Genomic DNA, 14942 nt, shown 5'->3' with positions numbered 1-14942 from the left:
AGTAACTGAAAATACAGAACCTTCCCTGGGAGGTCCCCTCACCACGTACAGGAATCCACGTCGAGGGGTTTTTAGTTCTGTTTAACATCATTTTGTAATTGTTAAATGAAAGGGTGGAGGTTGGGTGTCTTATAAATTGTAAAAATATAGGGTGATATTTTTTCTATTACAACAGTATTTTGGCTTATTTGCAGTTGGGGTGATTTGCAATTCTGTACTTCTTATAATATCATAGAAAAAGGTGGAGGTCAGGAGTTTTACACTGAAGAAATTTAGGGTGGTTTATTTCTACTTTTATGCTATATTTAAATATTAAATTGAACTATCTTCCCACAACTGGCTGCAGGCAGTAGGAGTTGAAACGTTGTGGGTTCAAGCACTCAACTCCTCACCCTTAACTGGTTCTACATAGTTGCTGGCTAGTTTGGATCTTGTCTGATAGATGGAATATCCCCAAAGCGTCCACAAACATTTTCCGTTATGAGTTAATGATGACAACAAGGACTAGTAATGAAAAAATATTTTTTATTTTCGTTTTGAATGTTTTTGATTTGCATTAATATCATTATTGTTTTATATTGCTGATTTGATCATTTGTATACATTTAATGTATTTGATAGTATACGATTTGTTGATTTATTATATATATATCGAACAGACAGATATATCTAAGGTACAAACCACAGGTAATAAAGATATATTTATCAATAGGAGCCACACAGTGGTAGAAATACTATGTATTAAATTTAACTTATTTCCTGAAACCCTACATAAGAAATGAAACTAGAACTTAAACACAATGAGCAGATATGGGTGCTCACGTGCAAAACACCTCACAACTATGAAGCTATTACTCACTGTCTATAACCGGTTGTGGGTAGGTAGCTGTTCCAAATGAATTAAGAGAGCAATAGCTTGTTGGTTGGTTAGTGGGGGTTTGATGGCGCAAAGCAACTAGGCTATCTGCACCAAAGAAAGTAATATAATAAAAGAATAAAAATAAATAAGTAGTTGGTAGGTTGAGATAAGTAAATCTTTTCTCCAGAAATTAGCATCCCATAATAATTATATACTTCTAAGTAGCATAATGGAACCTTAGATGGTTAAGTCAGTAAATACTACTTTCAAAATACTGTAGTTTATTATCAAAACACCAGTGTTGTAGTACATCACTAACCTCTTCACAGCACAATATACTTTGTTTCCAAGTTTGACCAATTTCGGAGAATATTATTCCATATCTGTGACGAGGTTATGGTTGATATGCAATATGATGAATCAAGCAGATGGAGATTTTGATAGAATTTTGTAGCTGTGGATGCCAGTTAGTGAGAAACAAGATGACATTTGTATATTCTTTGAACTACTAGCACGAAAAAACTTATTAAACTGTGAAAAAAAATCTGCTAATTATTATATTTTAGTTTTTATAAAGCATTTCCAACACCAAATAAATCTTTGGAGAGCTTTCTTATAATTCTCGTGAACATTGTGCTAAATCTTGGAGGATGACCCATAATGGAAATGAATAACATAGATAATATCTAATGATAAATGTGCTTAATAAATGGTTTTGCAGAGGTTTATAAGCGGAAAACGACAATAACGTGTTCTGAACATTCGTAGTTTCCGTGTTAACTTAATAAATTATATGAAATCGTGCAGCATTCATCTTTTGGGGATGATCATAAGTATTTCTGAGAAACGACGATGTAACAATTAATAAGCTAGGTGATTGCATATCTGTTACAGATTTACCCTTAACGACGGCAGCTTGGGAGGTATCCTGAAGACGATGGCCACTTACTTTGTTTCAACAGAAGCAATCCATGAGGTACCAGAAAACATTTCCTTTCTGAACTGTGTTTAATAAATTTGAAGTCGATTAATATCAATGAGATACGTGTGCTAGGTTCACACATTATTTTTAATACCTGATGTAAGGAAACATTAATATAACCTTTCTTTAATCTCACATTTTGTATCCTTTTGTTATTGTTTCTCCTATTCTTATGCTTAAATAATAATAATTAGTTAAATTCTAAAAATGTAATCATTATATTTATATTTAGGTGCTAGTAAGTATAGTTTAATCCATGCATTGCAGGTGGAAGAATTTTTCAAGAAATATCCCGAGGCAGGAGCGAGTGAAAGGGCACGACAACAGGCTCTTGAAACTGCCAATAATAACCTGAAGTGGATGCAGAAGTACAAATCAGTAGTTCAGAAGTGGCTTTTGAAACCATGGCATAATTATCGGCTTCCGCACCATATTAAACCCATTTACTACGACCTTTTGCTTCATCCCAACTTCACATCTGATACTTTCACAGGAGAGGTTACTATCCTAGTACATGTTTCTAAGCCCACCAACTACTTCCTGACTCACGTGTATAAATTGAATGTTTCTGAATCTTCGGTGCGCAGGGAAGCACACAATACAGAAAAGCTTGAACTATTGAAAAGTTTCAAGTATAAACCAAACCAGTTTTGGGTGGTCCTAACCAAAGATACTCTTCCCACAGGCAACTATTATCTGCATTTCAAGTTTAGTGGATCACTTTTAGGAGGTTTAATTGGTTTCTACAAAAGCGTCTATGTCAATGGTGAAACAGGAAAAAGAAGGTATTTTTAATTATTTATTACATAAGAATGACCTACCTACCACATTGTTGCAAGTTAGTTTATTTCGTAGTCTTAAGACCGCAATTTGCATAAGTTTTTGTTTTGATAAAACCTTGTTGACTTTCAGTAAACAGCTGTAATGTTATCAGGGAACACTAACTTAAATAGTATTAAAGAAACGTTAAATCTAAGGAGAGTTCTTAATTTACACGTAAATGTCAAACAAGACACATACGGCGAAGCTCCATCGTCAATAGTTATTTACGAAATTCTTTTCACCAGCTTGCACTGGCGTTATCTAGGCTAACTAGATTGATTTTCACTTATATATTAAAAAGGAATACAGTTTTGATACTTAACTAACACGGACATTAGGACTTCTCTCTCTCCTCCTCCACAAGATTAACACATTTCATTTATTTCAACGTGCAAAACAGAGTGGTCATATGATATTTCACGTAATTGGTTAAACCCTATAAATGTAGATAAGTAGTCATATTCTGATAAGTATACAAGACAATTAGTCATAGAGAAAGGACATTTCTGAATTTCAGATGATAAGTGACCGTTTAGCAGGAACATCGTTATCAAAACTGTTTCTTTGATTGGTTGTTTAAAGTCATTTTTCTGTAGAGTATATCAACAGTGATAATGGACAGTGAATGTATCTCACACCAGGAAGAAAAAGTTTGGTCGCCAAACTGAGGGAAAAGAAGATTAGACTCCTTTTAAAATTAACAGACATCCAACTGTGTCTAATGTGAATGATGTTTTCAACATTAGTCAGGATTCACCAGTTTCTAACTGTACAAGCGAGATGAATTTCCGAAAACAGTTTATCTAAAGAAAGCACTACTTTTATGGTGTTTAGAACGTAAACTGTGAGTAATAATGATATCATCTAATGTTTCTTGTTTCGTCCTTTTCTTCTTAAGTAAAAATATGGCAAAAACTAGGCCAGGCACTCGACTCTGCTAGTTTCTACCAAGACAATAATGTAATGTTCCATCATACTCAACTTGTTCAAAATTCGTTCAATGACCATTGAAAGTAACGTACGTCATCTTACTTGTTCAGTACAGTCATCGAAATTTTGGGGTGAACGTGAATTCCGCATTTATCATTGTAATTTTCTACCAACGTGTATCAGCCAGTGTCAGATCATACTCCTGAGAATGGACTACAAGAAAACAATACTTCTTGCGGTGTGTTGTACAGTCTATGTCACGACAAATGCATGCTAATATTACGGGGAAAGGTGGTCGAATTCAATATCAGGTGATGATGGCACTAATAAACTGGCTGTCAGTGCATTCTGTGGTATTCAGCATCAAAATCGAAAAGTATCTGCAAAACGCAGGCTCACAATTATTAAGAGAAGAATGAGTCGAACACAGACAGTAAAGGAAAACAAGAACACACATGTGTATCTTGAAACAAAAATCAAGACAGTAAAGGAAAACAGGAACACACATGTGTAATCTTGAAACAAAAATCAAGACAGTAAAGGAAAACAGGAACACACATGTGTAACTTGAAACAAAAATCAAGACAGTAAAGGAAAACAGGAACACACATGTGTAACTTGAAACAAAAATCATTTATTAACCAGACAATCAGTGCTTTGTTACCTAAATAGCCCAGATTCTTCTTGTTGCCGAATTTGACAAAAGCAAGAGGAATTAAGTAGAAGGTACAGAACTATGGAAATATCCGACTTGTAAGTCAGATATACCATAAGTCCACAGGTGATACATATTTCCAGTGTTATACATGCAACCTTAAGCCAAACCAAATGTACAGGTTTCTGTATTACCTTTCGAGCAGATTACTTTCCAAGAAATCCATACAAAAACACATGCACGCTAGCTTGAGGTTCAAGGACAAAGATTGCAGCATGTTGCCTTTATTACTATAAAAGGATTAGCACATTTTTACGACCTTGAGACATCTGGTCATCAGGGATGTGATTAACTACATCCAGAGACCGCATGGAAATTTTTATAAAAATACTATTTGGATATACACGAAATATTTTAGACAAAAAATCGAGTAATCTGTAATATTTTCTTAGGGTTTCTCACCTAACAGCTATATATTTAGCGAACTTCACGTGGCTCACACTACAGAAATTAAGAAACAACTGTTAGATAAATCGAGAGATTATTGAAAAATGTCAGACAAACGTGTTGCTACACACATATCCAAATATCACTCGATAGCTTGGAAAGTAAGGTTCGCAACGCCATTTCAGTTGGCAATTTTTTCAACCAAACTACGAAACAATAAAGTGGCTATCACATAATGTACTGTAAATACATCACATCATAAAACACCACTTGATTGTTTGGAAAGCAAGGAATGCCACTTATTTTCAGTCATAGATTTTTCAAATGATGTTCTAGCCGCCGGTGTTTTACGTCTTCTTTACTGTTTCCTTGAACATTGGCGGATTTACCTGCTTTACTTTACCACTGAGTGGATCCATGGCTCCAACTACCAGCCTCTCTGCCAAAATATGACCGAGATTTTCTCTGGAGTTCATCTGTTTTTCGTAAGTCCATAAACACACGCTTCCTCAAGTCAAGTCTTCATTAGGATGATTTGATGCACGTTATGACGCAACATGTGATTCCACACTTCTTCATTACATTTCATATTCTTCTCAGACTCCGGGCGTTGTCTTAAATGTTCCAGATGTGTGTATTCTCGATAATGCTAAGCTCGTAATAGAATGACTCGGTGCGTTCCTAAGCGCTCCATCGTGATGACATGACCTATGATTTTTACATTACGTTTTCATATTCCATGGTATCCTAGACTTCCATATGCGGTTTCAGAGTCTCATCAGTTTGTTTTGCCGGTCATGAAGGCTCCAAAAACACAATGTTTTGTTACATACCTGGCCACTTGTATCTCGTCTGGCTGCTGGAGTTTACAAGAAAGATCAAGATACAGAACTAAGAAAACATTTGACTTTGATACCCAAGGGAAACAAGTCAGATGTCCAACAAGTTCCTAGGCTGCATACCAAACTAATATTGTACATGCAATCTTAAGTCTATTCAATTGTACAGGTTTCTGTATTGCCTTTTAAATAGGCTAATTTCCAGGAATTCCATATAGAAACACATACACGCTAGCTTGAGGGTCATGGACAAAGGCTGCCGAATGCATCTTTTATCTGTGTGAAAGAATTAAAACATGTTTAGGACATCCAGTCAACATGGATATGATTAACGGCATGCAGAAACTGTATGAAAATGTAAACATTTGGCTCGAATATATCTGAATAAAGAAATGTATGCTAGTTGAGGAAAGACAAACTTCACGACTATTTTAGTTAAGGTAGTATTAAGGACAATTTGATGACAAAAAAATCAAATGAATGAAAAAGTTCTTTTGCTGGTAAGTGTGCGCGACGTATTATATCCACAAATGAAAAAGTTCTTTTGATGGTAAGTGTGCGCTACGTATCATATCTACATACTGAACTTAATAAAGTGATAAAACCGCATTTTACACTGGATAAAAGTGAAATCAGCTTGTAAGGTACAGAATAAGATATCCAACAAATTTCTAGTACGTTTTAAACAAATATTGTGGCTTTACTTTAAGTGTTTTATATCTCATAAACGATTTACTACTAAAAGGTGTGCGTTGGTTTTTCTGTACAGATTTCTGGCTACCTCACAGTTCCAGTCAACCTATGCCAGACGAGCTTTCCCGTCTTTTGATGAACCCAACATTAAGTCTCGTTTTAAAGTAACGTTGATTCACGAACCTGATTATATTGCCCTTTCTAACATGCCTCCTGAGGTACATTTTGAAACTCCTTCTAGTATTAGATAAAATTATAAAACTTGAATAGATAAGATACAATAACCAAATAAGATGCTTAGTTGTAAAAATTGTATGAACTATATATTTAATGATGTGTATTCACTTATTTTACGAACTGCTTATTATCAATAAAAACAAAATGTATTAGTATACGTTTTGTTTATATATAAATCTATAAACACTTTCATTGAAAAATATTGTAGTTGTCTACCCTACCAGTTGTTTCTAGAGCCGAGGTAGTCTTAATAATCTTGTAGTTATATTTCTTGTATTTATAGTAGACGTAGGTGAAAAGCCAAACACACTTAAGCACTTATTATGTATGAAGTAGTAGAAATATATCAATTCAGCACAATTCACGCAAAACCATCTCCTGCACTGAAAATCATATACAACTCGACCCTATGGCAGTCTTTGTTATTACATTAGAATGGGTCATGAGAGGCGATACATACGGAACTCCACCATGCGACAATCTGTATTGTTAAAATAGATGGACTATTAATGGCTGATGCATACAAAACAAGACTGTGTGGCAGTCTTTGTTATATATTTAGCTGGTACTACAGAAATATACTCTGTGGTGCTGGTGTATTGATGATTAATGGCGCCAAGCAACAAGGCTAACTGTGCTAAACATCTGGTTCTAATCATTATTCAGTATAATGAAAAATAAATGTAAAATATGTCAAAAAGTAGGAAAATAAAATAACATATCAAAACGTTTAATTTATTTTACTGCAAACAAGAAAATATGGTTAACAATTAAACAGAATTGAAAAGGGTAATGGTCCTTTAAAACCTGGTTTGGTTTTCTGGGTTTTTTGACACAAAGCAACTAAAGTATCAGCGTCAAACATGCCATTCTGACAGATGCTAAAAATAATCAAAAAAGAACGTAAAATATGGTAAGAAAGTAGGTAAAAATATAACAAACCAAAACATTTTTGTTTTATGCAAACGAAGTTAAAATATTGAATAGAATGAAAAAGGCCAATGGCTTGTAAAAAGCTAAAAACACGAACAATTAAAAGAGTATCGCCATTGCTAATGTCACTGACCAACATCAAATACAGATCCAGAGAAAAAGCATGCCTAAAATGATGCCACTGCTGGTAATCGTAGCAACTGCAAGAAAGTAAAATGTGGCCACATGTTGGCAAATCAGTCTCCTATAAAAGAAATCATTGAGTAAGATTGTGGCTAGTGTGTAGCTTTTTCAAGGCAACTTCCTCTCTTTAATTCCTACTTAAATTAGATGTCCATATAACAACAGTAGGCTTTGACTGAAAAGACTGACTTGGTTAGTTATTTGGAGTTTAGTGACACAAAGCAGTAAGGTTATGTGCGCCAAACAATCATCAAAAAAAGCAAAGAGAAGTAAAACTATAAAAATTAAAATTATTAGATGGTTGGTTGTTGGTGCTTAAAGGTGCAGAGCAATTAGGCTGTCTGTTCCAAACAACCAGTATAAAAACAAAAAGTAAAGAGAAAACAAGCTAAAAGCTAAACAATGCCCCCAAAATACAGGTAAAAAACTGAATAGATTTAAAAAGGTCAATGGCCCATAAAAAGCTGAAAGCACAATCATGCTAGAGAGTGTCACCATTGCCAATATCACTGTCCGATTTCATGGGTAAACTCTTAGAAAAGACATGCTGCATTGGTGGACCAATCCCACATACAAGAAAGTGATGAGTAAAAAAAACTGTGACCAATGCGTAGCCTAGACAAGGCAACTTCCTCCCTTTGATCTTTACAGAAACTAGATGGCCAAACAACAACAGTAGGCTTGATTTGGAAAAGCTTGTTATGAATTTACCCATCCCAAAATGACTGCCTAGTGACTAGTGCAAAGTCATGCTTGATCACAGGACCATAGTCCACATAGACAGGTATGGCTGTGACAATGCCAGAGCAGATGGATCTAGCTTTGGTATCAAAAGCTCATTCCCACGAATACCAACATGGGCATGTATAACATACTTGGGATGTGAAAATATAATTCATTATTGCAGAGAGAAAGGTTGTGATCCGAAAATATACGCTCTAAAGACCAACTCTTACATCAATATTAGTACCAACCCACCATGGGTTGTGCCAATTGAATCAGTGTAAATGGTACAGATAGTATACTGCTTAGCTTCTATGTGATTCAAGGCAATGTAAATGGCACACAACTTAGCAGTGAACACAGAAACTGTAAAGGGGATCCTATGAACAATCACCAAACCACAAAAAACCATAGCAGAGCACACAGAGTCACTTGAGTCCGAACCATCCATAAAAACTGGAACAGAGTAATGGTTCGAAAGATAATTGGCAAAGAGAGTATCTGTCTTCCTCAGATGACTCAAAGAAAGGTCACAGGTTGGGCTGGTAATAAGCCATGGAGGGATGGACCGATTATCAGATTCAGCAACATCATCCAATGACAGAACCAATTCAGTCAGTTGTGTCAGGATACGAAGGCCAAATGGGAGGAATGGCAGACCACTGATTCTAGAAGAGCAAAACCCACCAAGGGAGGAAGACACGTATTGAGACACAATCCAAGTTGGGATGCCGTGGTAAGGATCAAAGCTTGGTAACATATTGCAAAGGAATTTGCAAATGTGTGAGGTGAAGAGGAGGTTCATTGGACTCAGTGTACAGACTCTGGACTGGTGAAGTGCAGAAAGCCCCCGTGTAGAGCCGAAGCCTTAGATGGTGCACAGGATCCAACATCTTCAAGGCAGAGGCCCTGGCACTATCAGACCCATACTCCAGCTTTTATTGTATGAGGGTACGATCGATCTTGAGCATGGAACATCAATCCACTCCCTAAGTGGTGGAAGAGAGGATGTTCAGTGTCCTTGTACACCTGCTATGAAGCTGCTTAATATGTAGAAAAAATGTTAGCTTATGGTCGAAGACAAGTCCTAAGACCTTTTCTCAGTCACAAAAAGATGTACAATACAATATCTCTCAGATGGAGCTCTGGTAAAGCCCCACTGGCTGCAATTTAAATTGCATGCAAACAGTTTTAGAAGAAGAAAATGCGAAACTGTTGGATGTGATCCACTTAGAAAAGTGAGTGAGAGCAGTTTAAAGCTTACACTCCATGCATCTCATATCTAGCAATCAACAGGAAATCAGAAAGTCAGTAAAATAAAAGCTGTTTGCAACTGTAGAAAGAAATGTTCTGTGATAGCAGTGACCATAATTCTGAAAAGTGTGACACTCACGACAGAGCCTATGAGATTTAAAGTTCTTGTATGAAAAATCGAGATAACGTTCCTCCCACGTAGACTCTGTCAGACAAAAAGGTAAAAATAAAAATGGTTAAACTGCCATATAACACATAGATATGGAGGTACTGTTAAATGCCAGTCCTCCATGTAGTATCATCAGCATACTAATGATAGAGATTGAAACAAGATGCTTCCTTTTGAAGAAGGCTTTCCTAGTTAACATTTCAAGTCGAATCAGGTAGTTCATGGTGAAATCCGTATTAGGTGTACGAGAGGATACTATTTGATTCAAGGAACCAAACAGGCATTAACCATCCTCTCCAAAACTTTACAGCGGCACCTAGTAAAACAATAGGTCAATTATTAGAAAGCATCTTGGCATCCTTTCAGGGCTTAGAAAAAGGGATGGCAATATATTTATGTTTCTACCTTCCTCCTGCCAAATTCAGTTGAAACAACCAGAAGAAGAGTGAGAGAGGCAGGAACGTGCATGTCTTCTGGTCCTACTGATGTATTGCCAGTTCAATGTTGTGCACCTTTAAGTTCTATCGATTATAATGATAGAAGCTATCAACTTGAAAATAAGATGTGATCTTTTGTGTTGTGATTTGATGGCCAAGAAGGCAGGGGAAGAAGTGGATGTGTTGAAATGGTGAGAAAAAGACTTCCCTAAGGGTGCTGGCAAAACCCTTTAAATAAGCAACCTCTTGGCCATTGGAATGCAAGATCAAAAGTGGATGGAAGATAAACTTACCATTCACATTCTGAATTTTGTCCCAACCTTGGAACTGCAGAAGATATTCCAGGCCTTTTTTTTTAGCCTTTCTTAACTGTTGGCAGACAACCATAGAATGAACATAGCATGGCAGATGTGTCGAAGTTTAAGAGATCATACAAACAGCTGCCTGCCTTATTGTCATCCTACTTTAGATTTCGTTTCCATTGGTATAAAAAATGTTTGAATGTGAAAGTTTAATGTTTTGTACTTGAATATCGAAATATTTCATTTAATTTCATTTCTACGTCGTGTGCGTGTGTTTTGTTTGTTTGAAATTAAGCATAAAGCTACACCATGGGTTATCTGTGCTCTGCCCACCACGGGTATCGAAACCCGGTTTCTAGCGTTTTAAGTCCGCAGACATACCTCTGTGCCACTAGGTGGCCATACCGTGTGCAGTTTCGTATATGTTTGTATATGAGAGAGTGTAGCTTCAAACAAGTTTTATACTTATGTTAGAATGAAACTTATTTGAACAGTGAAACTTTTAGGTAATGTTTATTCTTATATGACAAATCATTTGATTTTTGTATTATATAAAGCCATATTTAAGTTGTATAAAATTTCCATTTTTGAAAAAAACAAATACAAACTTCTGAGACCACGATTTGTGTTCAGTTAGGAAATTTTGTTCCAGGGAATTTCAATTTAGAATGATAGACATTTTCTCACGTAGGCTCTCTTTCAATTGTAAGTAAAACTGGAAATACTTATGATAATGTTTTATGTTTAAAGATTTGAAAATGGCTTTATCGCACATTAGAAAATATTATGATAGGCCATCTTGTATGTACGTTTTGAAAATATATTGAGGTAAATTTCTAGAAGGTGTAAAATAAACGTTTAATATGAAATTTGATTGCAAACTACAACTAAGATTGAACATGAAACTGATTATTAGTAACTTGTATAATACAAATTCCTGTAAGGTACTTTAGTGTATTATGCTTTTGTTCATACTTTCTAAAGTCAAAGCGTAAGATTTCAAAATATATTTTGAGGAAAATAAAATGGAAGGCATAACGAGATTTCTCCAATTGTTGCAGTTACTTGGTTACGATGTTTCAAATGTAAACAGGCCTTAAAGAACTTCCAGCAGGTTTGAATCAATAATAGCATGTGGATGAATTTCACTGTGTGTTCTATCACGCCCTTTTCCCGAGTTTCTTTAAAATAAGATTTTTTTTGAGAAAGGTTACTTAACAACGAACAAATTAAATCTACCTTCTTTTCTCGGTGGTCTTTCATCTTCCAAACCAACTCATTTTACGGAATAGGAAAGGTAAATAAAAGACCAGTATATAATGAAGTAAAAAACTGTAATAAGATACTAATTATAAAGAAAGAAAGAAAGAAAAAAGGTGGCTCTAAAGATAAAAGTTAGCTGGATTTCTTGAAAGACTTGAAATGATATAGTCGTAAAAACATTCTGAACATTTTTTCAAAATAAAACACCCTATTTAGGTCGACTTTATTGAATATTCAATTTTTCAGACTGTATACAAAGAAAATGACTTAGCACAATGTGTGTATGTGTATAGAAAACGGGACTGTTTCCTTTTGTCGCTAAATTTAAAGACAAAACGTAACAGGTTCATTTTCTTGCTTTTAGTTACTTTTCATCACATTTTCGAAATTCTGAGAGTGCAATTTAAACTTATCTTCATTTTATATAAGTAAGTAGTTTGCCCGGCATGGCCAGGTGGTTAGGCGCTCGACTCGCAATCTGCGGGTCGCGGGTTCGAATCCCCGTCATACCAAACATGCTCGCCCTTTCAGCCGTGGGGGCGTTATAATGTGACGGTCAATCCCACTATTCGTTGGTAAAAGAGTAGCCCAAGAGTTGAGGGTGGGTGGTGATGACTAGCTTCCTTCCCTCTAGTCTTACACTGCAAAATTAGGGACGGCTAGCGCAGATAGCCCTCATGTAACTTTGCGCGAAATCCATAACAAGTAAGTAGTTTTATTTCGTAGTACCATGTTATGTGGAATCCTTTTTTATAAAGAAATATGCAAAAATCTTGCTTTGGTCTATCACACAATATATATAATATGTATACCTAGTATTCATATAAGGCTTAATAATCGTTAATCATACTTTCTATCTTCTCCATTACTTACAAAAAGATTTTTATCAACTTAGAAGTTTTGTTTACTTTAATCATCTTTTCTTAATAAATCATTATGTTGTCGTATAATTATTGCCTCTGAATGTTTTTGTTCTTTCTAGAACACAGAAATGATGCCCAACGGACTAAAAAAGACCCATTTTCAAACTACCATAGACATGCCAACGTACCTGTTATGCGTAACTGTTTGCGACTTCAAAAGTAAAAGGACCATTACACCTGGAGGCACAGAGGTATGAATGTCTTTTAGGTCACCATTTCTCGAGTCAAAGCACGAATGAAAACAGGAAATAAGTTATCAATATGAAATATTAGACTTGGAGAAAACTAATCTTGGACGATATTGAAAATTTTATGTTCGTTTCAGTTTCGAATATTAAAAGAAAAATTACTACTGATCTAGAACTCGGTGTATTTGAAACTATTGTTTACGAATTAGAAAATCACTGGTTATATTCAAGAATATAGGCACTATGCTCCAGTGAAAAGTGGCATTTTAGGAGGATAGGTGTGTACTTTCAATATTGCCTGATTTTGGTGACATATTTCTCAGCGTTGAAAATGTTTAAATCATTTCACAACACCGAACGAGTGACACAAAAGTTTCAGTAGGCTTATACTAGCTGATTTCACTTATTTGTTGTTGTCATACAGTACCCAGTTAGGTACAGAAAACATGTCCATACAGTACCTATATAGGTATAGAAAATATGTCCATACAGTACCTATATAGGTATAGAAAATATGTCCATACAGTACCTAGTCAGCTACAGAAAACAACATGTCCATACAGTACCCAGTCAACTACAGAAAACATGTCCATACAGTACCTAGTCAGCTACAGAAAACATGTCCATACAGTACCTAGTAAGGAACTGAAAACATGTCCATACAGTACCTAGTAAGGAACTAAAACAACATGTCCATACAGTATCTAGTTAGGAACTGAAAACAACATGTCCATACAGTACCTAGTAAGGAACTGAAAACAACATGTCCATACAGTACCTAGTAAGGAACTGAAAACAACATGTCCATACAGTATCCAGTCAGGTGCAGAAAACATGTCCATACAGTACCCAGTCAGCTACAGAAAACATGTCCATACAGTAAGTACCCAATCAGGTACAGAAAAACAATCAATATTCCCCATACAGTACTCAGTCAAGCACAGAAAAAACAACCAGTAATCTTCATGTTTAGCATCGAAATACCCATACAGTAGCCAGACAGCTACAGAAAAACAATGTTTAGCAACACAACACATCCATACACTACGAAGTGGGAGTCAAAATTCTCAATTATTTTGAGAAGTATTTTAATATATCTTATACACTACCCAAAATTGGTAAGTTTTAACGTCCTTTAGAACCATGAGTATGGTACTTGTTAGTAGAGAAAAACAACCAGAAATCCCCATGTTGAACAACACGCACACATTATATTCATGATGTCAGAAGAACACGTAAGCTCAAGAAGTCTTGATACAAGATGACAAAAACCCTATAACCCGAGCGCTTTCGAAACTTGAACCTTTCTTCTTCATGAAGAAGAAAGGTCCACCTTTCGAAAGCGTTCGGTTTTTGGGTTTTTATTATACTCACAGTATAGTTAGTAACATTAGCGAAAGTGGAAAATATAATTGCTCGATTTGTAGACCAACAATCGTTCAACTTAAATGTCGTAATTAGAATTATTTTGATTATCCTGATTTTTCTTCACCGTTTTTACAACAAAGCTAGTGGCTGGTTAGAGCATAAGTGTTAGTTGTTATTCATTAAATGTTTGTTTTATATTTCAGTTTGGTGTGTATGCTGCACCTGATAGATATCAGTACTTGGATTACGCCCTCGAAGTGGGAGTCAAAATTCTCAATTATTTTGAGAAGTATTTTAATATATCTTATCCACTACCCAAAATTGGTAAGTTTTAACGTCCTTTAGAACCATGAGTATGGAACTTGTTAGTATATATATATATATATATTATGTTTTTTTGTGTGTGTATACTCGTGAATGTTTGTTTGGTTAAAGATGTTGAAAAGGCCTGAAAACTAAATATTGAGGAAAGAGAAAGTGCCGGCCTTAGAACAGTTAATTAACGTTTAGCGGTAATATCCTAAAATATTTTTTAAAATATTGTTCATCTCAAGATTAAGAAATGCATTCGTAGAGATCAGCATTTATGATTTGTACATATCACACGTGGAATTGATTTTCAGTTATTATGAGAGGAAGGAAAGTTTTACATTCAACCAATCGCCTTATGTACTTTTAGTGATGAAAATATCAATATTACATTCATGTTGAACGAGATACTCAAAAATACCCTCTT

At 35.3% G+C, this 14942-nt stretch overlaps 1 protein-coding gene across 1 annotated transcript in view; it reads left to right on the top strand.

Moving 5' to 3' along the window:
• Positions 1 to 1742: 1742 nt before the first annotated feature.
• Positions 1743 to 14942, top strand: part of LOC106459690 (glutamyl aminopeptidase-like) — a 39349-nt gene continuing 26149 nt past the window's right edge. The window contains 5 exon segments of the mRNA XM_013919333.1: positions 1743 to 1834; positions 2108 to 2625; positions 6303 to 6444; positions 12710 to 12841; positions 14410 to 14530. Coding sequence (XP_013774787.1) covers positions 1796 to 1834; positions 2108 to 2625; positions 6303 to 6444; positions 12710 to 12841; positions 14410 to 14530 — 952 coding nt within the window. The 5' untranslated portion in view covers positions 1743 to 1795.

The sequence above is a fragment of the Limulus polyphemus genome, unplaced genomic scaffold, assembly GCF_000517525.1.
Source record: "Limulus polyphemus unplaced genomic scaffold, Limulus_polyphemus-2.1.2 Scaffold648, whole genome shotgun sequence".
Taxonomy (NCBI): domain Eukaryota; kingdom Metazoa; phylum Arthropoda; class Merostomata; order Xiphosura; family Limulidae; genus Limulus; species Limulus polyphemus.
This window is presented reverse-complemented; position numbering and strand designations above follow the sequence as displayed.